The following is a 27,668-nucleotide window of genomic DNA, read 5'->3' on the forward strand; positions in this document are numbered from 1 at the left end:
ATCAAGTGTATTGTTTTGTTCTGGATAGTGTTCAGATTTGTGAGCATTATTGGGAGTTAGCATCATAGAATCCCTACAGTGCAGAAGGAGGCCATTTGGTCCATTGAGTCTGCACCAATCACAAATCCCACCCAGACCCTAACCCAATAACCTCACATATTTACCCTGCTCATCTCTCTGGCACTGAAGGTCACTTTAGCATGGCCAATCCACCTAACCTGCACATCTTTGAATTGTGGGAGGAAACCGGAGCATCCGAAGGAAACCCATGCAGACATGGGGTGAATGTGCAATTCCACACAGATAGCGACCCAAGCCAGGAATCAAACCCAGGTCCTTGGCGCTGTGAGGCAGCAATGGTAACCACTGTGCCAGATGAGTTGTACTCATCCAGGAAAATGGCTCGAATTCCATCACCTGATTTGCAATTTAGAGGTGAATAACGCACCAAGAAAGAGCCTCTGACCTTGATTTTATCCAATTAGGTTTTTCGTCAAAAATGACTCATCCAAGATGCTGATAGGGGGAATTATTTATTTATATTTATTTAGCATGTGCATAGTTCCAGAGCCAAGCAATGGTCTTGTCAGTGATTAAATGGAGTTCTTTAGGGCTGTCTTCAAGTTTAGTCAGTGGATGTTCCTCATCAATGCAAGTCATTGTATGGACTGCACTACAGTTGCAACTTGGATGGTCTTGGCAACTCCACTGTTTTTGGATGGCTGCATAGAGGCCTTGAGCAGCCTGGAAACAGTTTAAAAGGGCCCACTATCATTGAGGGAGTTTAAAGCCAGGTGGACACACAGTAGTTCCATTATCATTGCCCTATCGAATGATAATGGAACCTTTAAAATATGCCAGGATCCATAACGTCACCAAAAATAGTTCTTCCTTGGGCCATTGGTGCACCAAGTTTCATTGGAATCTGACATATTGTTCGCAAACAAATGAGTAAAAACATTGTCTCTGCCCATCTTCAGTGGCAAGGGTAATTATCAGCCCCTTTTACTGAGACTATTCTAGGTTCCTCAGCTAGGGGAAATAATCTCAGTGTCTGGCCTGTCAAGCCCCTTCAGAAAACTATGTTTCAGTTAGATCACCTCTTAGTTGTCTAAACACTAGAGATTATAGGCCCGATTTACTCAACCTATTACAGGACAACTTTCTCATCCCAGGAACCAATCTAGTGAACTTTCACCGTACTGCCTTAAAGGCAAGTATAGCATTGCTAAATATGGAGACAAAAAGTGTGCACAGTTCTTATGGTGTGGCCTCACAAAAGCCCCATATAATTATAGCAAGACTTCATTACTGAGTAACCTAGTTAGGAGGCAAACAATCCAGAGTTACTTCAATTGGTTTAACAGCAAGCACTTCCAGAAGACAAATACACATTTCTTCACACGATTGTGCTGCTTCTTTGGTCAGACTAATCAAAGCATTTAATTCATATAAATACACACTAGACAGCAATAACAAAATGCTCCAATGAACTGATGAAATACTGAAACTGCTAATAATAGTGTCCATATGTAATATCAGAATATGCCATCAGCATTCAAATATTTTACTGTCTAATTTATGATCTTCTGTAAAATCACATAACATGCCTAATATCACATTACTGAAAAGTATGGTAAATCCAAAGGATGTTTCAGGTCACTCAAAAATAATAAATGTTTCCTTTGCTTTGTGATAACAATGATAAACTAAATTCTACAGTAATGATTAAAGGAGTGAATCATCTTATGCAGAGAAAGATTAGACATGGAATGCCATAATGATTTAAACCAATGCTCTTTCAAATCTAACCCAGACAGATAGCTTGGTAATCAACTCTTTTTCAACTTGTAAAGATCCCATGTAAAATTCATTTGGACAACTTAAATCCAGGAATATGGGTTGACAGCGCACAACTATTGAAACATATACTGGAGCAGGAATTCTTTGATTCTGCCAATTAAGAAGATGATGGCTAATCTGTACTTCAACTTCATTTAGTCTTTGCTACATATCTCTTGAAAGCTTTGACTTAACGAAAATCTATTGGTCTACGTCTCGAAAATCTCCAACTAGCCCAGTATCCAGAGGTCTTTGGAAGAATAAAGTTCCAGATTTTCATTAGCTAACATATGAAAAATTACTTCCTGACTTCAATTCCAAATGGGCTAGCTCTAAATAAATATTTTTAACTGAACATAGCTCATAATTGTAAGCAGAGGATTGGATTATGTGAGCAAAGCAAATCAATTATAAAGAATGAATTGGGTAGCTACGTAATAATGTAAAACTTAGGTTGAAATTGTCAAAATTGTTAGAAAAGATAGGGGATGAGAATGTATTACAACCTCTGTGGAGACTGACAACATTTAAACAGAAATTTAAACTTACAGGTCAGAGCTGAAAGAATGGCAAGCATAACTTCATATTTTGAAACTTTTCCTGTAATAAATAACTAAAAGATTAACACGTGTACTTTAAAAGAGAGAGAGGAACAACCTCCTTTTATTCTTATCATACATTACACTCCCCAAATAATGACATTTGTCATAGCAAGCAGTCCACAGTTGGTCCTGGCTTCCAATGGATTCCTCTATCCCTGCTTCATTGAGTGTTAACTTTAAGTGATCGTGTCCAGATGCTTTCATTAGTTTTTGGTGACTTCTTTAAATCCACCATCAGTGGTAAAGCTTGTTCCAATGATTCTTCTTCCACTGGGCAATGCCAAGATGAGTCCCCAGGAATCCCGAGATAACTGCAGGATTCTTCTCTTCAACGTGACACTTTATTCCTCCCATACCCAGCTGCATAAGTCAAGCAGAGCTTCACTCTGCTGACCACATATAACAATGGCTGTCTGTGATATTGATAGATAGGTGGGAAAGCCTGTAACCTGAACTCACAAAATGGCTTCCACTGCCCCCTCCCCCTTGGTAATGTGAAACATATTAACTTTACATCCAGGTAGAAACGAAAATTACTACTGATCCCAAATACCATTCATCTTATAAGTAAATGGACAGATTACAGCACAACCATTTACAATTCTTCAACACCTTTCTGGGACTTCTTTTTATCTCTAACAATCAAAACAGCCAGGCTTACTGTCAGGCAGGCTTCAGTGTAGGTCATTACTCCCTTCATTTACCCTAAATTTAAAGCCACAGTCCCAGAGTATGATAATCTCATAAACCTCAAATAATACAAGTAAAAAAGTAAGCGAAACAAGAACATGCATTTATTTTGATAGCACAATGTTCACGTTGCAGTGAAGAAGTCATATTTGATAGCTCGGAGGTTTAATCACTGTTATAATCAGCATTTGTTTTAGATTAAGAATTGCAGAATGTAAAATACAGAATTTGCACCTGGAACGTAAAATACTTTGGAAGTGCTGGTAGTCTGAAGATTCAAATATTCTCAGAAGTATCAGCTTCTGCATTTCTTGTAGTAGAAAATGTATAATGCTTGGGAGACTCTTTCAAGCTGTCAATTCAAGCCTCAAGTTGAAATGATGCCCCAGTAACTTCCATCAGAGAGAAGTGCCGAGTGGATGATCTCAGCCTCCTCCTGAGATTCCCACCATCACAGCTGCCAATGCTCAGCCAATTCAATTTACTCTATTATATCTCAGAAATCCAGGTGAAGGACGGACTGAAGCCAATCTTTACACAAAGTTATATGTATTAATTTACAGAGATACTTGTACCTCCTAACAAACCACCATGTTTCAGCCTGTTCCGGCTTATTGGGGTAAGCACTAATGAATCCTCAATTAATGACCTTAATTTATATACACAATTAAATACAATTAATATACAATTGCACTCAACATGATGTCAAGGACCAGCTGAGCAAACTGGATGCAATAAAGCTAAATACTCTGGCTAGAAGCATGGCTAATTCTGTTGCACGTCTTCAGCACTCCAGCCAAACTGTCCTTATGGCTACAAAATTGGCATCCACCCAATAAAGTAGAAAAATGCGCTGTATGTTCTTCCACAAAAAAGCAAGACAAATCTAAAACAGCCAACTTCTGTCTTATCAGTGTACCCTAAATCATCAGCAAAGTCACGGAAGGTCTAATCTATAGTACTAGCAAGTGTCATTTAATCACCAATAACCTGCTCATTGTTGCTCAATTTGACTTCAACCACAACCAGTCAGCTCCAGACCTAATGCAGCCATAGTCCAAGCATCAACGAAAGAGCTGAATTCCAGAAATTGAGGCGAAAGTACTTGCCCTTGACATCAAGGTACCATTTCATCAAGTAAAGCATCAAGCAGCTTTAGTAAAGCAGAAGTCAATGGGATTGGGGGGAGAATTTTCCAATGGCTGAAGTCATACTCCGCAAAAAGGAAGATGATTGTAGTTGCTGAACCCAAATAACCCAGTTCATAAGAACATAAGAAATAGGAGCAGGAGTAGGCCATCTAGCCCTTCGAGCCTGCCCCGCCATTCAATAAGATCATGGCTGATCCGAAGTGGCTCAGTTCCACTTTCCTGCCTTCTCCCCATAACCCTTAATCCCCTTGCCTATGCAAAACCTATCTACCCGCGTCTTAAATATATTTAGCGAGGCAGCCTCCACCACTTCAACGGGCAGAGAATTCCAGAGATTCACCACCCTTTGAGTGAAGAAATTCCTCCTCAACTCCGTTCTAAACTGCCCCCCCCCCTTATCTTGAGGCTGTGCCCTCTAGTCCTACTGTCCTTTCTGAGCGGGAAGAGCCTCTCCACCTCTATCTTATCCATCCCATTCATCATCTTATACGTCTCAATGAGATCTCCCCTCATCCTTCTAAACTCTAACGAGTACAAGCCTAGTGTAGTCAGCCTCTCCTCATAGTTCAACCCCCTCAACTCCGGTAGTTCCAGAACACTGCTGCATGAAATCATCAGGGCAGTGTCTTATGTCCAATCACTGACCTTCCGGGTGTTATAAGTTCAGAAGTGGGAATGTTCACTGATGATTGCAGCATTGAGCTCCATTTACAATTCTGAAGATTAGGAAGCAGTCCATGCAACAGAACCTGGCCAACGCTCAGACTTAATAAGTGGCAAGTAACAATCACAACACATAAGTGCAAACAGTTATGATCACCAAGAGCAAGTTTGACTACCTCCCCTTGATAATGAAATAGCACTGACACCATTAATCCGTGAGATTACTATTGACCTGAAACCTAATTAGATCAGCTATGTAAATACTGCGATTACAAGAGCAGGTCAGAAGGTGGGAATTATTTGGTGAGTAACTCACTTCTGGACTCCCAAAAGCCTTTCCACACCTTCAAGGCACAAGTCAGGAATGTGTTGGAATACTTTCCACTTGCCTATGAATGCAACTCCATCAAGGAGCTCAACACCATCCAGGATGAAGCAGTCAGCTTGGTCAGCACTCCTCCCCTTCAACATTTACTATCTCTACCATCAATGTGTACTGACAGCAATCCACACCACCAACACTTAATTCATTTCCAGACTCTCAAATGTCATTCCACCATAAATCAAGAGCGTAATGGATAGCTCACCAGTTGCCTGGATGAACACAATTTAAGCACTACTCGAAATTCAAAATCATCAGAACAAAGTAACCCACTTGATTGATTCCAGCAGCAACATTTATAAACAATTTTATTCTGGATGAGTTTCACACCAGGCAGGAGGTTTCACGTCTTCTTTTCTAACTGCAACGTTAAATATCGTGGTTAAGAACAAAGCAAGTTCTTGAGATGTATTCAATCGTGAAGGGAAAAAATAAACAAAAATCCTGTCTGCTATATAATTGATACAACGTGTCAATCATAGGCTAGTTAAGGATGCTAGAGCATGAAACTGAATGAACACAAAGCTTTATGAGGCATTTGAGATTTCCAGGAAGGTTCGGAGACCGAGAAATAAGGCCGTTTTAAAAAAAAGGGCCTGAGTGTGCAGATCTGGTAAAATGAGGAGGTTCTCAAGGCTTACTGGATTGTATTGACAAATGAATTGTCCAATCTGCTCTGGAGCTGCCATTAGATATAAAAGTTTGAGGTCATGTACCAACCGACTCAAGGACAGCTACTTCTCTGCTGCTGTCAGACTTTTGACTGGACTTACCTCAGATTAAGTTGATCTTTCTCTGCACCCGAGCTATGACTGTAACACTAAATTCTGCACTCTCTCATTTCCTTCTCTACGAATGGTGTGTTTTGTCTATATAGCATGTAAGAACAATACTTTTCACCATATGTTAATATGTGTGACAATAATAAATCAAATCAAATCAAATAATGTAGTCCTAAGTGGCCAGGTTGCACTTGTTGCTCTTTCAGACTACAAAAGGGAATCCCCCTCGTGAAAGTGACATCTCCTGTCAGAGGACTTCAGAGATCTTCTTACACTTGGAGTTTGTGAGTGAGAGAAAGTGAAATACTCTGAGATACCTGTGCTTTTCTACTTCTGGCGTCTTCTGCATCCTTAATTTTAATTGCTCCATCACTGTTGCCTTCTGATGCAAAGATCTCAAACTCAATGTCCAAAGGCTCAAGTTTAAGTGATCTGTATTTGCAAGAAAGCAGCTATCAGGAGTTGACTTACTTTAATTAATTATTTATAGGTTGATACAGCTGGATGAAAAGGAATCTCATGACAGTTGTACAGATTCTGAAAGGAAAGAATCATTGAATCTGACCACTGACCTCATGATCTATTCTGAAGCAACCTCAGTGTTTAAAATTAATTCATTTGAACAAAGAAAAGTATAGCACAAGAACAGGCCTTTCAGCCCTCCAAGGCTGTGCCAATCGTGATGCCTTAACTAAGCCAAAAAGAAAACCATCTGCCCTTACTCAGTCCATATCCATCTATTCCCTCCCTACTCATGGACCCATCCAGATGTCTCTTAAAAGTTGTGAGCGTGCCTGCTTCCATCACCTCCTCTGGAGTGCGTTCCAGGCACCCACCATTGTGATAAAAAAATTCTCCTGCGCATCTCCCTTAATCTTTCCCCCTCTCACCTTGAACCTGTGCCCCTTATAATTAACACTTCCACCCTGAGAAAAAGCCTCTAACCAACCACCCTGCTTATACCTCTCATAATTTTGTAGACCTCTAGAAAGTTGCCCCCAACCTTTCTTTCCAGTGAAACAAATCTAGTTTAGTCAACCTCTCTTCATAGCCAACATTCTTGAGACCAGGCAACAAACTTTATTGCATTCTTTCCTTCTGGTAGTGTGGTGACCAGAACTGCACACAATATTCTAAATGCAGCCTAACCAAGGTTTTATATAGCTGCAACATGATTTCCCAACTCTTGTACTCAGTGCCCTGGCTGAAGGCAAACATGCCATATGCTTTCTTAATCATCTTGGCGACCTACGTTGCCACTTTTAGGGATCTGTGGACTGTGTGCCCAGATCCCTCTGAATGCTAATGTTCCTAAGGGTTCAGCCATTTACAGTATAATTCATACATAAATTTGATCCTCCAAAATGCACCTGGCTTACAAGCAAAAAACTGAAACGGGAGAATCTGTCAAAGAGAACTGCCTGGATCCACTATAGTTTGCCTACTGCCGCAACAAGTCCACAGCAAATGCGATCCCCCTGGCCTTTCACTCATTCCTGGAACAGCCAGATAATAAAAACACCGATGTCAGGCCCCTATTTATAAACTACAGCTCAGCCCAACACCATTATTCCTATAAAACTCATCTCCAAACTCCACGGCTTGGGGCTTGGCTCCTCTGTCTGTGACCGGATCCTGAATTTCCTAACCCAAAGATCGCAATCAATAAGGATAAGCAACAACACCACATCCATGATATCCCCAACATGGGTGCCCCATAAGGCTGTATTCTCAGCCCCTTACTAAACTCCTTATATAACTATTGCTGTGTGACCAAATTCCCCTCAATTCAATTTTCAAATTTGCTGATGACACCACGGTGGTGTGTCAGATCTCAAACAATGACAAGTCGGAGTACAGGAAAAAGATAGTGAATTTGGTGAACTGGTGCAACGACTCTCCCTCAACGTCAATAAAACAAAGAAGATCGTCATTCACTTCAGGAAGTGTAGTGGAGAACATGCCCCTGTCCATGTCAATGGGGGTGAAATAGAAATGGTCAAGAGCATCAAGTTTTTAGGTGTCCAGACCACCAACAACCTAGCCTGGTTCCTCCATGCCAATGCTATAGTTAAGAAAGCTCACCAACACCTCTACTTTCTCAGGTGGCTAAGGAAATTTGGCATGCCAGCTATGACTCTCACCAAGCTTTACAGATGCACCACAAAAAGCATTCTTTCTGGTTGTATCACAGCTTGGTATGGCTCCTGCTCTGACCAACACCTCAAGAAATTACAAAGGGTTGTGAATAAAGCCCAGTATATCACTCAAATCATCAACTCATCCAAAGACTCAGTCTACATTTCCCATTAGCTTGGAAAAGCAGCCAGCATAATTAAGGACCTCATGCACCCAGACGTATTCTCCTCCATATTCTTCTATCAGAAAAAAGAGACAGAAGTCTGAGAAAATGTACCAACTGGCTCAAGAACAGCTCCTTCCCTGCTGGCATCAGATTTTTCAATGGACCTTCCTTGCATTTAGTTGATCTTTCTCTACACCCTAACAATCACTGTAACACTACATTCTGCACTCTCCCCTTCTCTATTCTGTATGTATAGTGTGCAAGAAACAATACTTTTCATTGTGTACTAATTCACGTAACAATAAGAAATCAAGTCAAATCATCTCACATTTACCTGGATTAAACTCTGTTTGCCATTTCTGTACGCAGATCTCCAATCCAGCTTTATCCTGTTGTATCCTCTGACCATCCCCAGCACTATCAGCTATTCCATCAATCTTCATGTCATCTACAAACTTACTAGTCACCTACATTTTCCTCCAGATCATTTATATGTACTACAAACAATATGGGGCCCAGCACTGAACCCTGTGGAACACCACTAGCTATAGGGCTCCATTCTGAAAAACACTACTCCAATGCTAGTCTCTGTCTTCTCTAGCCAAACCAGTTCTGTATCCATCCAGCCTGCCTACTCTGAATCCCATACGATTTAGTTTTTGTGCCAGTCTGCCAATGTGGAACCTTGTCAAACACCTTACTAAAATCCAGGAAACTACAATCACAGCCCTTCGCTCATCAATTATCTTTGTCACCTCATCAAAAACACCAATCAAAACAATGCTGCCCGTCACTTACTAGTCCATTTTCTTCCAAATGTGCACATATTCTGTCCCTCGGTCTCTTCCCCTCAGTATCTTCTCCAAAAGCTTTCCCACCACTAATTTTCTGGATTATTCCTGCTTCCTTTCTTAAACAAGGGAACAATATTGGCTATTCTACAGTCCTCTCAAACCTTGCCAGTGGTCAGAGAGGATGTGAAAATATCTTTTAAGGCCCAGCTATTTCTTCTATTGCCTCCCACAGTAACGTGGGATAGATCCCATTCAACCCCAGGTATTTGTCTACCTTAATGCAATTTAAGACACTCAGCGCTTCCTCCTTCAATATATTGACATTTGCTGGAGTGTTCACTCACCTATCCCTGACCTCAACATCTGTCATGTCCTTCTCCTTGGTGAATATTGTCACCAAGGAGAAGGACATGACAGATGTTGAGGTCAGGGATAGGTGAGTGAACACTCCAGCAAATGTCAATATATTGAAGGAGGAAGCGCTGAGTGTCTTAAATTGCATTAAGGTAGACAAATACCTGGGGTTGAATGGGATCTATCCCACGTTACTGTGGGAGGCAATAGAAGAAATAGCTGGGCCTTAAAAGATATTTTCACATCCTCTCTGACCACTGGCAAGGTTTGAGAGGACTGTAGAATAGCCAATATTGTTCCCTTGTTTAAGAAAGGAAGCAGGAATAATCCAGAAAATTAGTGGTGGGAAAGCTTTTGGAGAAGATACTGAGGGGAAGAGACCGAGGGACAGAATATGTGCACATTTGGAAGAAAATGGACTAGTAAGTGATGGGCAGCTTGCAGGTGCAGCAGGTGGTCAGGAAGGCAAATGGGATGCTGGCCTTCATAGCGAGGGGGATTGAATATAAAAGTAGGGAGGTCTTGCTGCAGCTGTATAGGGCATTGGTGAGGCCGCAGCTGGAGTACTGTGTGCAGTTTTGGGCGCCGCACCTGCGCAAGGATATTTTGGCCCTGGAGGGAGTGCAGAGGAGGTTTACTAGGCTGATACCGGAGTTGAGGGGATTGAGCTATGAGGAGAGGCTGAATAAACTAGGCTTGTACTCGTTAGAGTTTAGAAGAATGAGGGGAGATCTCATTGAGACGTATAAGATGATGAATGGGATGGATAGGATAGAGGTGGAGAGACTCTTCCCGCTCAAAAAAGACAGTAGGACTAGGGGGCACAGCCTCAAGATAAAGGGGAGGCGGTTTAGAACGGAGTTGAGGAGGAACTTCTTCACTCAAAGGGTGGTGAATCTCTGGAATTCTCTGCCCGTTGAAGTGGTGGAGGCTGCCTCGCTAAATATTTTTAAGAAGCGGGTTGATGGGTTCTTGATAAGAGAGGGGATTAAGGGTTATGGGGAGAGGGCGGGCGGGAAAGTGGAACTGAGCTACAACAGATCAGCCATGATCTTATTGAATGGCGGGGCAGGCTCGAAGGGCTAGATGGCCTACTCCTGCTCCTATTTCTTATGTTCTTATGTTCTTAAAATACTCATTAAGGAATACTTGGGGGGCAGGGGGGGGGGTGGGGCTTCTTCACGCAGATAGTGGTGGGAGTGTGGAATGAGCTGCCAGATAAAGTGGTAAATGCGGAGTTACTTTTAACATTTAAGAAAAACTTTGACGGGTTCATGGATGAGAGGGATGTGGAGGGATATGGTCCAAGTGCAAGTCAGTGGGACTAGGCAAAAAATGGTTTGGCACAGACAAGAAGGGCTAAAAGGCCTGTTTCTGAGCTGTAATTTTCTATGGTTCTATTTCCTATGGATCTCACCCACTTCATGGCTCCACACAACTTCCCTCCATTGTCCTTGAGTGCACCTACACTTTCTCTTGTTACCTTCTTGCTCCTAATATATGCATAAAAAGTCTTGGGATTCTCTTTGGGCCTGTTTGCTAAAGACATTTCATGGCCTTTTTTAGCCCTCCAAATTCCATATTTATGTTCCTTCCTACTTTCATTATATTCTTCAAGGCCTTCGAACATTTTTGGATACCTAGACCTATCTATCATATGCTTCCTTTTTCCTTTTGACCAAGCTTGTCATCTACGATTGCAAATCCTGTCATTTCTATCCTTCATTTTTGTGGAGACATATCTGAGCTGCACTTCAATCAACTGGTCTTTAAAAGTCTCCCACATGCCAGGCATGGTATGCCCTCAAAAAGCCACTCTCAATCCACATTCCCCAGTTCCTGTCTAATTTGGGTATAATTGGCCACTCATCTTTATCAATGACTTTATCAATGAAATCTTATGGAATTGTGGTCGCTAAGCCCACTCAAACATTAATCACTTGGCCTGGTCATTCCCCAATACCAAGTCTAGTAAGGCCCACTCTCCCTAGTTGGATTAGCAACATCCTGTATCAAAAAGCCCTCCTGGGCACATCTAATAAATTGCTCTCCATCCAAGCCCTGGCTGTAAGGGAATCCCAATCAGTATGACAAAGTTAAAGTCACTCATCACAACTACTTTGCTTTTTTTTTTACACATTTTCAGTATCGGACTACACAACTGCTTCTCTGTCTCCTGCGGGCTATTGGGAGGTCTACAGTATACTCCCAACATTGTGATTTCATTCTTCTAATTCCTGAGCTCCATCCATAATGCCTCACTACAAGATCCCTCCAATGTCTCCTCCCTCAACACAGCTGTGATTTGCTCCTTAAATCAGCAATGCAACTCCCCCACCTCTTTTGTTTCCCCTTCTGAAACATTTAAAATAAAGATATCCCGGAATGTTAAGCTGCCAGTTCTGTCCCTCCTTTAACCATGTCTCTGTAATTGCAATATCATAATTCCATGCCATAATTCAGGATCCCAGTTCATCTGTTTTACCTGTTATGCCTCTTGCATTGAAGCAAATGCACTCCAGATCTATCGTTCTGCCGGACCCTACGGCCTCCCTCTACCTGCTCTTATCCTGTACTATGTTTATCTGAGTCTCACATTTTTCCCCAGTTCCTACACTTACTGACCTGCTGAACTGGTTCCCACTTCACTGCCACACTAGTTTGAAACCTCCCGAACAGCACTAGTAAACCTCCCGCCCCAGATATTGGCGCCCTTCCAGTTCAGGTGCAACCTGTCCTCCTTATACAGACACCACCTTCCCCAGAAGGCATCCCAGTGATCCATATATCGAAAGCCCTCCCTCCCACACCAACTCTTTAGACAAGTGTTCAACTGTACTGTCTCCCTGCCACATGTGGCACGAGGAATAATCCTGAGATTACTGTCATAATTTTTTGTGGTAGACTGTCATTGATGTAGGTTGTCCAATTTGAAGAATGAGGCTGCAAATAATATTGATTTTAAACACATTTGAAAAGACAGAAGCCCACTTATGTAGTATAATCTTGATTGGTTTGCTCAGTGGTAAGTTTACTGTATATCAGTTTCAATTGATGATGAACATCTATGATTAGAAAGCTCAAGATTGTCAGTGAATCAGACTATAACATGAACACGGGATGAATGTTGATTGAAGTTGTAAAATTTCAAATTATTCTTTCAAACCCCCCCCCATCAACCCACAGAAATACATTGCGTTATATTTTGCTATATTACATTCTTAAGGACACAGAAGAGTATTGTAACCTCAATTTTGTTTTGCAAGATGGTTCGAAATAAGTCACTGCAATATCAGTATTGGTAACAAATGCCACAGGTTAGACAACTGTGATTCCAATCATCCAGTAGCAAGTTTCTGCTACAATGTTCTGACAAATAATAAGAAAACAGCAAAATAGCACAGCGGGGTTCAGAAGTACAGCCAAAAGTCAAAGGAAGAGCTCATCGAGATGAAATTCTAGTTGGGCCCATAAGTGTTTAAAATTTAAAAAGATTAACTTGACAAGCAGAAACTAGCACTAAATTAAGGAGAACTGATTCACCTCAAGCATTATTGTTACACTTGTCTTGTTAGATAAGATGAACAGTGGTAAATCTATGTGCAATAGGCATATTTACATATCCTTTATTTCTACTATATCCAATTTCTCGACCACAAGCTAACATACTGAGCTGCTGGCAACATCTTTAGTAAAGACAGATGAAAAAATGTTAAGTTACTACCTCAGCCATGCCTGCTATCTCCACAAGTTTCTTTTGGTCGCTTACCAACTTACCCCATCAATTGCCATCCTTTAGCTCTTCATAGGTTTATAAAATACATTAGTATTCTCCTTTGTGCTATCAGCTAACTTTTATTGTGCAGGTTTTTTGTCATTTCTCAATACTTTTGGAATTCTGTTTGATTCTCTACTATATTACAAACCTGTTTTTTCTTAAAAAAAGCTTCTCTTTTCTGCTTCATTTTTATGCCCAGTATCTTTAGTCAATCAAAGGGCTTCAGTTTTGGTTACCTCCTGATGCCCTTCTTTTGCCCAAGACCCCTAGGATGTCTTAAGATCATGGGCAAGCAGTGGAAATAATATGATATAAAATAACAATTATACACTTCATTTAGTTTATGCTCAGTGATTCGCATCTTGCTTACAGTTTTGTTATAGTAGTAATAAAAAAGCCAAAATAAGCTAAAAAAACTTACAATTTGAGTACTTGGAGAATATTAGCACTGGAGTGTGGAGGAATTTTACCATCTTAGATTTCTAAATGCTTTATACAACATATGTAATTGATGACAGCTGGTAACTTCATTATTAACAACATGTGGTTTATCATCAAGGAAGGTTGAGGAAAAGAGAACAAATTATATTCTTAAATGACAACGTGATAAAGTCTTAGAATTTTTAGGTTTTGACATTTCAGAAAAAATATAAATTACACATGCCGTTTTGGGTGATATCTTTTCAATATTTAGAAAATAAAATTCAGAATAACTTGTGTTTCATGGCTCAACTTCCATCAGCATCTCAATCTCCATTACCTTGTTCTCACCATTGTCCCTTTACCCATCAGTGATCTTTACTGGCAGATTTTACCTTTCATTCTTGTACAACTTATGTAGAACAGGTGGAAAATTTGCAGAATGTTGTGTCCTTCACCAACTTGAAATGTTCTTCATTTCAATTTATTGTACCCCAGAAATGAATTAAAACAAAACTATTGCACAGGAGCCACCTTGTACAGGTTCCTAACATTATAATTTTGATAGGTTGTTGGCCTAAAACGTTAACTATTTCTCTCCCCACAGATGACGTCTGACCTGTTGTGTATTTCCTGCGTTTTCTCTTTTTTAATTTTAAAACAACATTTTTGCTTTCATAAAGTAATTTCCTTTTAATAAAATGCATCTTACTGCAATACAATAATCAGTTCTAAACAAAGGATCAATTTTTATTCAGTATTGTTGAAAATGTTGTCCTCAGGCAGTTCAGGCAGTCATGTTTTACCGCAGCACATTTATCAAATTTGGGTGTTTTTTTAAAATCCACGACAGCAGCAATCATTTTACGTAAATTTAACCTCATATATATTTTCTTAGTGTCATACTATACATCACTCTTCCAATTCTAATTCCAAAGTATTTATCAAAACTACTTTTATGGTCCAGTGGCAATTTTTAAAAATTAATGAGATGGACAAGCAAAGCTTCGCACTAAAAGGTCTGAAGGTGAAAAATTATCCACTAATCTAATTAGTTGCCTTAATGTCCAACTCTCTCATGCTGGAAGTACACACCAAAATATATTTTGAAGCTGGCAGTTAAGGAAACATAGAGAAAGGGAGATTTTCTTTCACTGATGATGAATGAGAAAAATCAGACGGTGCCTCCAGTAATATTAATACATTCTTCTCATATTCATATTGCCAGAAAATAACAGAGCCAAAAGCCATTCTACTTTCAGAGCAAGTTACTGAAACGTATGCTAGAGGGTGACTGCTAAGTGATGCTGCAAATATTGCATGCATAGTTATATACAGATGTAGGACGAACAATGCCTGAAAACTGTGCAAAATAAAGCTTTTCATACTTTTATGCCACATTAGGGCGGCACAGTGGCACAATGGTTTGCACTGCTGTCTCACAGCACCAGGGAACCGAGTTCAATTCCAGCCTTGGGTCACGGTCTGTAGTTTGCACATTCTCCCCATGTCTGCGTGGGTTTCCTCCCACACTCCAAAGATGTGCGGGTTAGGTGCTAAATTGACCCTTAGTGTCAGGAGGATCATTAAAGTAAATACATGGATTATCAAGGTAAATATATGAGGTCATGGGGATAGGGCCTGGGTGGGATTGTGTTGGTGCAGGCCCAATGGGCTGAATGGCCTCCTCCTGCATTGCAGGGATTCTATGCTACGGTCTCTGTAGAGATTTCTATTTGTGCTTCTGTAGCACCTATATTTAAAATTGTTTCCAACTTCTCTGCTATCACCTTCAAATTAACCTCTGTTGACTGTTGTAAGGCACACAAAGTTAAATCATCCCATTCAAGGAAAGATTCAGCAACAAATCATAGTCATACTTGAGTTTCCAATAAATACAGCAAAAGTCACTGTGAAATCCTGTTTGTGTAAACTTTGGCTGCTGTACTCGCTCAGGCTGTCGGTTCAAAATCCCAAAAAGAGGCCACAGTTCTGCGACAATCTTTGTTGAGACTGATAACATTCAAAGAGATATTCAAAATTCCAATTACTCACTGAAAGAATGACACAGAGAATGTTAGTAAGTTATGGGTAGATAGGTTTTTGACAGGCAAGGGGATTAAGGGTTATGGGGAGAAACTGGGAAAGTGGAACTGATCCACTTCAGATCAGCCATGATCTCATTGAATGGCAGGGCAGGCTCGAAGGGCTAGATGGCCTACTCCTGCTCCTATTTCTTACGTTCTTATGTTTTTATCAATGTTTAACCCAAGGTAGTAATGAGGTCAGCAGCAGATAAGAACCCGAACTCAGCGCAGTGAGCAGGTTATTGCTGAGTAAATGCCACTTGATATCACTGTTGATGGCCCTTTCCATTACATTACTGATGATCCAGGGTAGACTGATGAGGAAGTAGTTTGCCAAGTTGAATTTGTCCTGCTTTTTGTGGACAGGACATTCCAGGGCAAATTTCCACATTGCTGTGTTGACGTCAGTGCGTGTATCTGTACTGGAACAGCTTGGCTAGGCTAAGCAGGTGCCAAGTTATGGAGCACAAGTCTTCAGTACTATTGCCAGAATGCCAAAGGGATGCAAGTAGGAAAAGTAACAAAAGGGAAAACGTATGTGATAGGTTGAATGGATTAAATTACAAAAGGGATAATAGTATAAAGCCAAAGGAAATGGTAATGGGATAAGTAAAGCAGTGTAAGATGTGTCTATAGGAAGTGTGAATGGCAGAATGATAAACCATTACTGCCTGAAAGCAAAAAGTAAAATAGAAACCTACATTGTAATAGGATCTTCCTTTTCCCATATCTCCTTCAAAATTGTACAGTTTGTTTATATTGCCTTTCATAATCTTTCCTTCCTAAATGCATCACATCATACTTGGCTGCATTAAGTTTCATCTGCCATTTGTGTTACCATTTCATCAGTCATTCCCCTCAGATATGCTATCGTTTCTTACATTTCTAAGTTTATGTCATCTGCAAGCTCTGAAATTGTGCCTGTTATACCAAGTCCAGGTCATTAACTGATGTTGAAAAGAACAAAGTCCTGACACCAACTCCTGGAGGAGACCGTTACTTACTGGTCAGCAAGAAACAACCATTTACTACTTATAACTGCTTTCTGCACCATAGCTAGTTTCACATCCATGCTGCTGTTGCAATTCCACATGCTTTTATTTTGCTTACCAGTCTATTATGTAAATCTTTATTAAATGTCTTCAGAAAGTCCAGCTGCAAAACATCACCTCTACTACCTCAAATAACCTTCTTCATTGTTTCATCAAAAAATTCAATCAAATCAGTACATTTATCTGCAAATGAATTCCGTCTTTTGAGGTTTACTGTGTGGTGTGTGATGCACCAAGTGAGCAGAGGCATAAGAAACTGCCCAGCATCGTAAGTGGGCTCCAGTACTGGGGTCTGGGCCAGGCAAGTATCTGTACCAGAGGATAAGGGAAGGCCAAAATTGATCTGGATAAGGGGCAAGAATTAGGGTTAGGGTTGATGGTGACTGTACCTGCCTGCCTGGTTCCAATAAAGGTTCCCAGCTGCTAGCACTATGACGTGAGGAATTTTATGGATAAATACATGCACACATTTCTTCAACTGAATGTTGTCTTGACAGTGTACCTGTTTTTCAGCAGAGCCATAGTCAGGGCTTTGATTTGGCGTAAAGTACATGATGTCACCCTGGTTTTTTGCCATCTCTTGGAGAGCCATGGCTGTCCGTACAGTTGAATTTCTTGCATGCACAAACACCATCACCTAGGAAGAGACAATGGAATAGTTAAATTCAACAAAAGCATGAGCTATGTCAGGAAAATTAGAGTTTTTTTTATTATATCACTATCATACTCTCATATACTAGAAAACAAGCTTGTGGGGGTGCGATTGTTTTAATTGGATGAGAGACAGAAAGACTACAAAGGAGAACCAATGTGCTGTCGGCCTCAGTGAGCACCTTCAGAGCAGCAGGACATTGTGTGGTAAAGTTACTGGAAATTTGTAGTTTAGAAAATCTATCAAGACTGCTGCCATCAGAAGGGGGTTTAGCTCAGCCAAGATCTATATGGAAAGGTTTAAAAAATACTGTTAACTGTGCGAAGGTGTCCAAGTGTTGAGAGTTTTAAAATTTCCTTTATTTCAATAAATATTTCAGTTTAATACAAAATCATAGCAATTGATCCGAGAGTTACTTCCTGATTTTCAGAAAACCTCATAATACACAAAATTGCAAAACCATTCTGGCAATTGTTTCAAGTCCCTTTGGGATTTGGGCAGTTTGACATTTACCAACTGCTGTGCCATAACAACTATGAGAGGAAGCATGTTAGCATTCTACTTTGCATAAATGTCAATTGACTTTCCACTCACTGATGCCGCTAACAGCAAACCTAACTCTAGGCTTGTTTGTGCGATTCTTCTGGCAGAATGCATGAGTAAATCCTCAAATACTTAGTTGACCAAGACCTGGCATCACGAACAAAGGGGTTCAGTCATCATCCATTCACCTTTGGTGTAAATCGTACGTACCAAACTGTTGCTGGTGGAATTCCCTCTGACCTAAGATTGATTGAATCTTTGTGCTAACTTCACCAAAGTAAAAAAATGTTTGTAACATAAATGAGGAAAGACAAGAATCCACATCCTTCTCACCTGATGAATAAGCAAAGCTGAACAAAGCTTCTGGCATTATGTACAGCAATATGGTCATACCCAACAGAAAAATATGGATCACTTTGAACTTTCAGATCATAAAACGAAAATTGATGATCATTGCATGGTGCACAAAAACAAATTTCATGAGTACATGTCAGATGGCAGCGATAAGATTAGATGGCAGCGATAACTACCTTGTGACGCTACAATATGTGTTTAACTGAAACTTGACCAAAGATCTATCATGAGATTTTCCTTAATGTGGATTATCTTTTCGCCAGTTATTATAATCATGTCATATCATTACATTTGATTTGATTAATTATTGTCACACGTATTAGTACACAGTGAACAGCATTGTTTTTTGCATGCTATACAGAAAAAGTATACTGTTTATAGAGAAGAAAAAGGAGTGTGTGCAAAACGTAGTGTTACAATCATAGCTAGGGTGTCAAGAAAGATCAACTTAATGTGAGTTAGGTCTATTCAGAAATCTGATGGCAGCAGAGAAGAAGCTGTTTTTAAGTCAGTTGGTACATGACTGCAGACTTTTGTACTTTTTTCTCAAAGGAAGGTGGTGGAAGAGAGAATGTCCAGGATGTGCGGGGTCCTTAATTATGCTGGATGCTTTTCCGAGGCAGCGGAAAATGGAGACAGAGTTAACGGACGGGAGGCTGGATTGGGCTTCATTCACGACTTTGTAGTTTCTTGCAGTCTTGGGCAGAGCAGGAGCTATACCAAACTGTGATACAACCAGAAAAAATGCTTCATATGGTGCATCTGTGAAGGTTGGAGAGAGTCGTAGCTGACGTGCCAAATTTTCTTAGTCTTCTGAGAAAGTAGAGACATTGGTGGCTTTCTTAACTATAGTATCAGGATGAAGGGTCAGATTGTTGGTGATCTGGATACCTAAAAAACTTGAAATTCTCAACCATTTCTACTTTGTCCCATAGTGTATGTTCTCCAATGTGCTTCTTGAAGTTGATGACTATTTCCTTCATTTTTTTGACATTGAGAGAAAGGTTATTGTCATTGCACCAGTTCTCTAGATTCTCTATCTCATTCCTGTACTCTGTCTCGTCATTGTTTGAGATTCAACCCACTACAGTGGTGTCATCAGCAAACTTGAAAATTGCGTTGGGGGGAATTTGGCCACACAACCATAGGTGTATGAGGTGCATGTTAGGGGACTGAGGACACAGCCTTGTGGGGCATCAGTGTTGAGGATGGTCATGGAGGAGGTGTTGTTGCCTATCCTTACTGATTGTGCAGTCTGTGGGTTAAGAAGTTCAGGACAGTTGTTTAAAAAAAAGTGTTCAAGGAATTCAAGCTGATGCTCACATTATTTATTCCATATAAATATATCAAAGTAAAATTGCCATAGTCCCAGATGACTAGAAGTTGCTCTCCCTTTGAGGGAGAGAGCTGATGGGTGGTGATTTTAACCCGAGGATCACCACATCTCAGATGAGGGGCAAGGTTGAGAGGGCGGGCCTCCATGAATAACCTCAGCCGGTATGGGAATTGAACCCGCGTTGTTGGCGTTATTCTACATCACAAAGCAGTCGTGCAGCCAATGTATAGATACAAAACCAAACTGCTAAGAATAGTATTTGAATTCACATGTTCCACTCAACATTCATATTTTCAACGTAATAGAAAATAACACATTATATTAGCCAACCTCAAACATATGTAGTTAGATAGGATATCCATAAATGTTCTGTTAAAAATAACTCAATTTTCTAACATAGCCTGGTAAGATTTTTATTTAAATGTTTTAATTCGTAACACATTTTGTTGATAAAATGCCTGGTTTTCAAGCTGTTACATTTTCTGAGTAGCACAGGATGACATTTTCCAGTCCTTCCTACCAGTGGAATCTACCCTTTGCAGGTGAGCTCCTGCGGGAAGTTCCATGGATGAATCATGCAGAATGTTGTAGATTTTGGAGAAACTGGAAAACCTTTGACAGTGGAAAACACACTGCATGGGGAGCCGGAAAATCCCAGCCACAGTTTTATCTAGCATTACAATTGAGAACTGTTAACTTTTTTAACAGTTCCAATAAACATCAGGGGTGATTCTCCCAAAAAAATTCTAAGTATTGAATTTGCATAAAAACTGGAGTAAATCACATTTTTTTCAGCTGGAGCTTCAAAATGAATCTCCCACACTGTGCACTGCAGAATGCAAGGGCATATATCACATTGAAAATCTGGGGGAGGGGCCGATTCCTGCTGGAGACGGCAGTGGGTCACTGTGCATGCACCAATCTGCCAACGCCAAGATCCACCCCCCATAACCAGCAACCCCGATCTGGCAATGCCCCCCCACCCAATGGCCAGCCCCGATTGCTGGTCTCCCTCCCTGTCACTCAGAGATGGCAGCAGGACCCCCCACCCCCATTGATCACCCCCCCTTTCCAGCCACCTTGCCGCCCCCATAAAGCCCTTCTCCATTGGTACTCCCCAGGCCTGATGGGCATTGCCTAGATGCCCAGGGCATTGGCACTTTGACCCTTGGACAGTGGCCAAGGCTGGCATTGCCAAGGTGGCAATACCAAGGGAGCACCCACCCCCGATGTCCAATTCTCTGGGTGGCCTTGCATGTCTCCTCCTTCCATTCCAGCGGGGTCAGGCTGCCTGCTCCCCGCAAGTGGCTAACTATGCTAAACCCACTGGAGTGAAATACTGGAGATTTCAGTCCCGGGCCTGCTAATGACATTTGCGGTATATTAAAATTCCTGACAGTGCTAGAAATCCAGCTGCCGGAGACTTGCAGAGGCCAGGGCGCCCAGCGGGAAGCCGGCAAAACAGCCTCCGCTAGAATCTCCCAACCCGCTGCATTACAAAAGCAGCGCAGTGGGATGGGAGAATCGCTCCTGTCACTTTTCTATTGTGGCCTTTCTTGAAAGGAATTTTAAGTGATGAGTAACAATATACAGCTGCTTCTGATTTTTGGCAGGGTCTTCTGATGGAAGCCAGGACTTGCTCATACACTAAAAATTAAACTTTTAGGAGTTTTGTGTCAGCTTTGGTATTCCAGAGATTCACCACCCTTTGAGTGAACAAGTTCCTCCTCAACTCGGATCTAAACTCCCCCGCCTCAAGATAACAGTGGGGGGAGGGGGCAGTTTAGATCAGAGTTGAGGAGGAACTTCTTCACTCAAAGGGTGGTGAATCTCTGGAATTCTCTGCCCGTTGAAGTGGTGGAGGCTACCTCGCTAAATATATTTAAGTCACGGGTAGATAGGTTTTTGACAGACAAGGGAATTAAGGGTTATGGGGAGAAAGCGGGAAAGTGGAACTGATCCACTTCAGATCAGCCATGATCTTATTGAATGGCGGGGCAGGCTCAAAGGGCTAGATGGCCTACTCCTGCTCCTATTTCTTATGTTCTTTGCTGCTTTTGTTGTCATTCTTGGTATTTTTCATAGATAACTATTTTTGAGTTGTTCGATAAAATTTGTTACTGCCTGCCTCCAGCCTACCTGCCGTAGAATGGGTAGTGCGCACATTTCAGACAGAATGCTGGGGCGGGTGAGCGGGAGTGTTAAATTTCCCAGTTACAATGCATACATATCCGCACACTAAAAATCCACTGATACACCCTTAATAGTTATATTTAGGTTTCTACTTAGTTAGATCTCCAAAGGTGTTGCTCAAATCAGATATGAGGAAAATAAGTCTGCCTCCAAATGATAGAATTCAACTATCATCTAATATATAATGCATTGCATGGAACAGGATAACCTATGTCTTGCATGTCCTTTCCTACTGGGATAAAGAGTCGCCTCAAGAAAAGCTGTTGGCTGAACAGCTGGTAAAAGAACATGCTAATTTAAGGCCACAAAGAAAAGCTGCAGCAAAGCAGCTCTGGTCTTCACCTGCACAATTGCTTTTTGCCCATACACTTAGATTAATGGGAGGCTAATTGTGCCAAGGAAGGTTTGCTTTCTAAAAAATATAACTTCAGATTTAGCAGGAGGGAATTGTTTCAGTAATCTGAAGCTCTAGATTAACAATTATATTTTTAAAAAATACTTTGTTTTTCCTCTGGGGAGGTTCAGCAGGAAGTAGTTTGGGAGAAGTAGGTTCTAGGAGGAAGCTGGTGCTACTCTTGTATGTAATCTTTGTTATGTTATGAAAGAAATAGGTTGTTTGAGTGCACTGTACTCAGTTTTTAAGGCAAGTGTCTGAGCAATTGCACAAGAAGTGCACAGGTAAAGTACCTGAGCTACACTGAGGCAACACAATTATTTAACAATAATTAGGGTAGAGGTAGAGAGATTCTTTCTGCTTAGAAAGGAAACCAGAACTAGAGGGCACAGCCTCAAAATAAGGAGGGGGGGGGGCGCAGTTTAGAAGAGAGTTGAGGAGGAACCTCTTCACTCAGAGGGTGGTGAATCTCTGGAATTCTCTGCCCATTGAAGTGGTGGAGGCTACCTCGTTGAATATGTTTAAGTCACGGGTAGATAGATTTCTGATAGATAAGGGAATTAAGGGTTATGGGGAGCAGGCGGGTAAGTGGAATTGATCCACTTCAGATCAGCCATGATCTTATTGAATGGCGGGGCAGGCTCGAAGGGCTAGATGGCCTACTCCTGCTCCTATTTCTTATGTTCTTATGTAACAACTCTCCCGGTTCCTTATTTTCATTTGTGCTATTATTCATATAGAACACAGAACATAGAACACTACAGCACAAACAGGCCCTTCGGCCCACAAGTTGCACCGATCATATCCCTACCTACCAGGCCTATCTATAACCCTCAATCCCATTAAATCCCATGTACTCATCCAGAAGTCTCTTAAAAGACCCCAACGGGTTTGCCTCCACCACAACCGACGGCAGCCGATTCCACTCATTCACCACCCTCTCAGTGAAAAACTTACCTCTGACATCTCCTCTGTACCTACTCCCCAGCACCTTAAACCTGTGTCCTCTCGTAGCGACCATTTCAGCCCTGGGAAATAGCCTATCTATACCTCTCAACATCTTATAAACCTCTATCAGGTTGCCTCTCATCCTTCGTCTCTCCAGGGAGAAAAGACCTAGCTCCCTCAACCCATCCCCATAAGACATGCCACCCAATCCAGGCAACATCCTTGTAAATCTCCTCTGCACCCTTTTAATAGCTTCCACATCCTTCTTGTAGTGAGGCGACCAGAACTGCACACAGTACTCCAAGTGGGGTCTGACGAGGGTCTTATAAAGTTGCAGCATTATCTCCCAACTCCTAAACTCAATCCCTTGATTAACGAAGGCCAGTACACCATACGCCTTCTTGACCACATCCTCCACCTGTGAGGCTGATTTAAGAGTCCTATGGACCCGCACCCCAAAATCCTTCTGATCCTCTACATGTTGATTCTTCAAAAACAGACATTACCCCTGTTGATGCCTTTCCTCCAATGTAATTGGAAGAATCTTATTACTCTTGATATTCCTTTCAAGATTTTTTTTAAACATTCCTTGTCATTTTTTGCTGTCCTTTATATTTCTCCCAGTCCTGTGGTTCAACCTTAGGTTTGCCTGAAAATAATTTTAAATATTGTTTCCACTGGCAAAATAATCAATAACCAGAGGCCAATATTTTCAAGTCAAAAGAACTAGAGGTGACATGAGAAAGGTTTTTTTTTAACCACTAAGTTGCTGTGATCTGGAACACACTGCCTGAAAGACTGAGTTCCAAAAAGTAATTGGATAAATATCTGAAGGGAAAATACTTACAGGAGGAATTTCCTTCTTTCCCTCCCACAGAGCACAGTGGGTGTACCTACATCACAGAGACTATAATAGTTCAAGAAGGTGGCTCATCACCACCTTCTCAAAGGCAATTAGGAGTGGGTAATAAATGTTGGACTAGCCAACAACATCCACATCCTGTGAAAGAATAAGACAGGAAAGAATTGGCTAGTTCTATCAAAGAGCCAGCACAAGTACAATGGGCTGAATAGCTTTCTCTGCTTGATTTATGACTCTAAATAACAGGAAGTTACTTGTTCTATATTTAAAATGTGGCCCTGAGTGTGGTTAGGAACACGGAATCCAAAGAACCATAGAATCCCTGCAGTGCAGAAGGAAGCCATTCAGCCCATCAAATCTGCACTGACTTTCTGGAACAGCATCTTACACAGGCCCACTACCCCATTATTAGAGCCCAGCTCAGATGAAGTGGACATATAATGTGTAAGGCCGTATTCATAATTTAAACTTGGACACTACCAAGAAGGTAAGCCAAGACTAAGTTTGAAGGATTCCTTGAAAATGAACCTCAGGAAATGTGGCATGTCCACCACAGGTTGGGAAGAGAATGTATTCAAAATGTACCTGGGGAGCAGTCTCAAATAGAGAGATTTTCTTGCAGCGATATTGATGATGCACACCATAACTTTAGCTGTCAATCACCAGTAATAACTTGCTCTATATTTTCCTGCATAGCAGAAGTGGCACAGCTAATAGCCAATGTTTGTCAGCTAATGGCAACCGAGATGCTCCCTGATACCCATCACAGCTCCCTCTCTGTTCACAATAACTGCATGAGGGCCAATTGAACAGGTCACAAACTGACTGGGTTTCAGCGATATCTTGCTGATGTAATTAAATGATCTCCCGGCTCCTCTCATTAAGTCACGGAATAACCATTACATTCATTAAGTTTGTAATGTTATAGATTCCTCTGTGGTTGAGAGATTTCAGAAGGAAAATTTGATGAGGCAAATGCAATTCCAGTGCATGTATACTTCTGACTACTTTGGTTGAAAATAAAATATTTCTGTGAAATTTCTTATTACAGTGGCAGAGTGGCCTGCTCCTGCTTTTTATGATATTTTGGCCATTGGTAAAATACATTAGTACTTAATAAATTAAATGGCTATTTAAATCTTAGCTGAGCTGGTTTAATTATAGAATCATTTAATGAATGTGTAAAATCAATGTTTGGAAATGAATCAGACTCTTCCCAACAGCTCAGCAAACACACTCACATCAATTTGTAAAGAAAGACTTGCATTACACATGCATACAAACATGAGGGACAAAATTCTCCCAAAAAAAACTAAGCGTCAGAATGGTGAGAATAATGGAGTGACTCGCGCTGCATCTCTCAGGTGTGCTCAGCACCGCACTCCATTATTTTTTTTAAAGAGTTGGGAGTTTCGTGCTGGTACTGGGGATGGGAGCATGGTGGGAGAAGAGGGGGGAGCTTAATCACACCAATGAGCCCAGCTCCAGAGCACTTGGGCACCATTTCGCAAGGACGCCCTGATCTCAGTGTACTGGAAGACCCCCTCACTCTCCCCATGGACATCGGGATACCCCACTCCCCAACTCATCAGCAGCATGTTACCCCACCACCTCGCTGACATGGTCACCGGCATTAGGGCCCTCACAATAGGTCCCCCTGCCTGATCCCTGATATCCCCCCCAGATATAATCCACCCCTGCATGACCCCCTCCTTATCATCACCATCACTCAGACCCCACCCCCTTGGCATTGCCCAGCACATAGGCAGTGCCCAAGTGGAATGCCCAGGGTCCTGATGGCCACAGCTGGAGTACCTGGTGGCCACAGCCAGTGTGCCTGCCCAATGGGCACTGTCTTGCCATACTTCTGACTATCAGGGGCTTCAATGGCCTCTGAGCCCTTTGGGCGTGACCATCGTTCCAGATCTCCAGACCAGTGGTGATTCTTGCTGTTATCATGCCACACCCGAAGGCCAGAGAACCCCTTGTGCTGGGATTCGAATGGGCAATCCATATTTAAATACTACTTTAAATAAGCTAATCAACTTCATGTCCTTTCTTGGTGCAATCCAGTTCACACAATTAGAAAGGAGTCAGGAGACTTACAAACAGTTTGATGACAGCACAACACTGATTTTTAGGCCCACACTGTTCTCTGGAATCAGAACAATCTGTGCTAGGCATGGTCAGAGAGTTGCCCCAAAAATTACGCGCAGGTCACTCAGTCCTTCAAGCCACTTCTACCATTCAATAAAATCATGACTGGTCTGACCGTAACCTCAATTTCATATTTTCACCTCCCCTGATAATGTTTAACTTCTTTGCTCGTCAAGAATTTACCTCTAACTTAAAATTATTCAAAAACTCTGCTTTCACTGTCTTTTGAGGAAGAGAGCCCTAAAGGTTTTCAACCCACTGAAAGAAAAAAATATATAATTTGTCCTAAATGCATAATTCCTTATTTTTAAATAATTGCTCATAGCACAGCTTCTTGCACAAGAGGAAAATCCTCTCCATATCAACACTGCCAAGACATATCAGGATCTGATATGTTTCAATCAAGTCACCTCCTGCTTTTCTGAACACCATTGTATGCAATTCAAGCTTGTCCAGCCTTTCCTCACAGGACAATCCGACCATTCCAGATATCAGTTTAGTAAATTTTCTTTGAACTGTTTCCAATGCATTCACATCCTTCCATAAATAAGGAAACCAACACGATACACAGTCCTCCATAATTCGCTAGATTCGGGAAAAGTTTAATTTGATTAAAGTAGTGAAGGTAACCTCATCATTCAAAAAAGGGAGGGAGACAGAAAGCAGAAAATTATAAGCCAGTTAGCTTAACATCTGTCATAGGGAAAATGATAGAAGCTATTATCAAGGGTGCTATGGCAGGGCACTTGGAAAATTTCAGGGTAATTGGGCAGTCAACATAGTTTTGAAAAATTAAAACCAACATAACTGTCTCACTAGTCATTTATTTTAAGATCCTAGGATATCAGGACCATGGGACTTGTCAGCCTGCAATTCCAACGATTTTCTCAGTACACTTGCTAGGTGACAGTTCCTTCCTCCCTTCTATTTCCTAGGTTACTACTTCTGGGGATATTACTTGTACTCTCCATATTGAAGACTGATGCAAAATACTGGTTCAATTCATCTGCTATCTCCTTATTTTCCATTCTTAATTCCCCTGATTCACTTTCTACAGGACCAACACTCACTTTGTTAACAGTTTTTTTGTAATCTATAAAAACTCTTACTTTCTGTCCTTATATTTCTAGCTATCTTTTTCTCGTACACTCTAATTTTTCTTTCCTTATCAATCTTTACGTTATTCTTTGCTCTTTGGTCAATGGATGCCTCAAAGTGCTTTGCGGACAATGAATCACTTTTTGAAGAGTAATTACCATTGTAATGTTGGGGACATAGCAGCCAATCTGCGCAAAGAAATTTCCTACAAACAGCAACGTGACGATGG

General features: G+C 41.2%; 1 protein-coding gene across 1 annotated transcript in view; it reads right to left on the reverse strand.

The window, feature by feature from the left end:
* The window catches only part of ascc3 (activating signal cointegrator 1 complex subunit 3), a 522,713-nt gene that overhangs the window by 288,841 nt on the left and 206,204 nt on the right, over positions 1-27,668 (reverse strand). Inside the window, exon 14 of the mRNA XM_080192820.1 lies at positions 17,405-17,539. Coding sequence (XP_080048946.1) covers positions 17,405-17,539 — 135 coding nt within the window. The remainder of the gene's footprint in view (positions 1-17,404; positions 17,540-27,668) is intronic.

This window comes from Carcharhinus amblyrhynchos, chromosome 7, assembly GCF_965287045.1.
Source record: "Carcharhinus amblyrhynchos chromosome 7, sCarAmb.v2.hapA, whole genome shotgun sequence".
Lineage (NCBI taxonomy): Eukaryota > Metazoa > Chordata > Chondrichthyes > Carcharhiniformes > Carcharhinidae > Carcharhinus > Carcharhinus amblyrhynchos.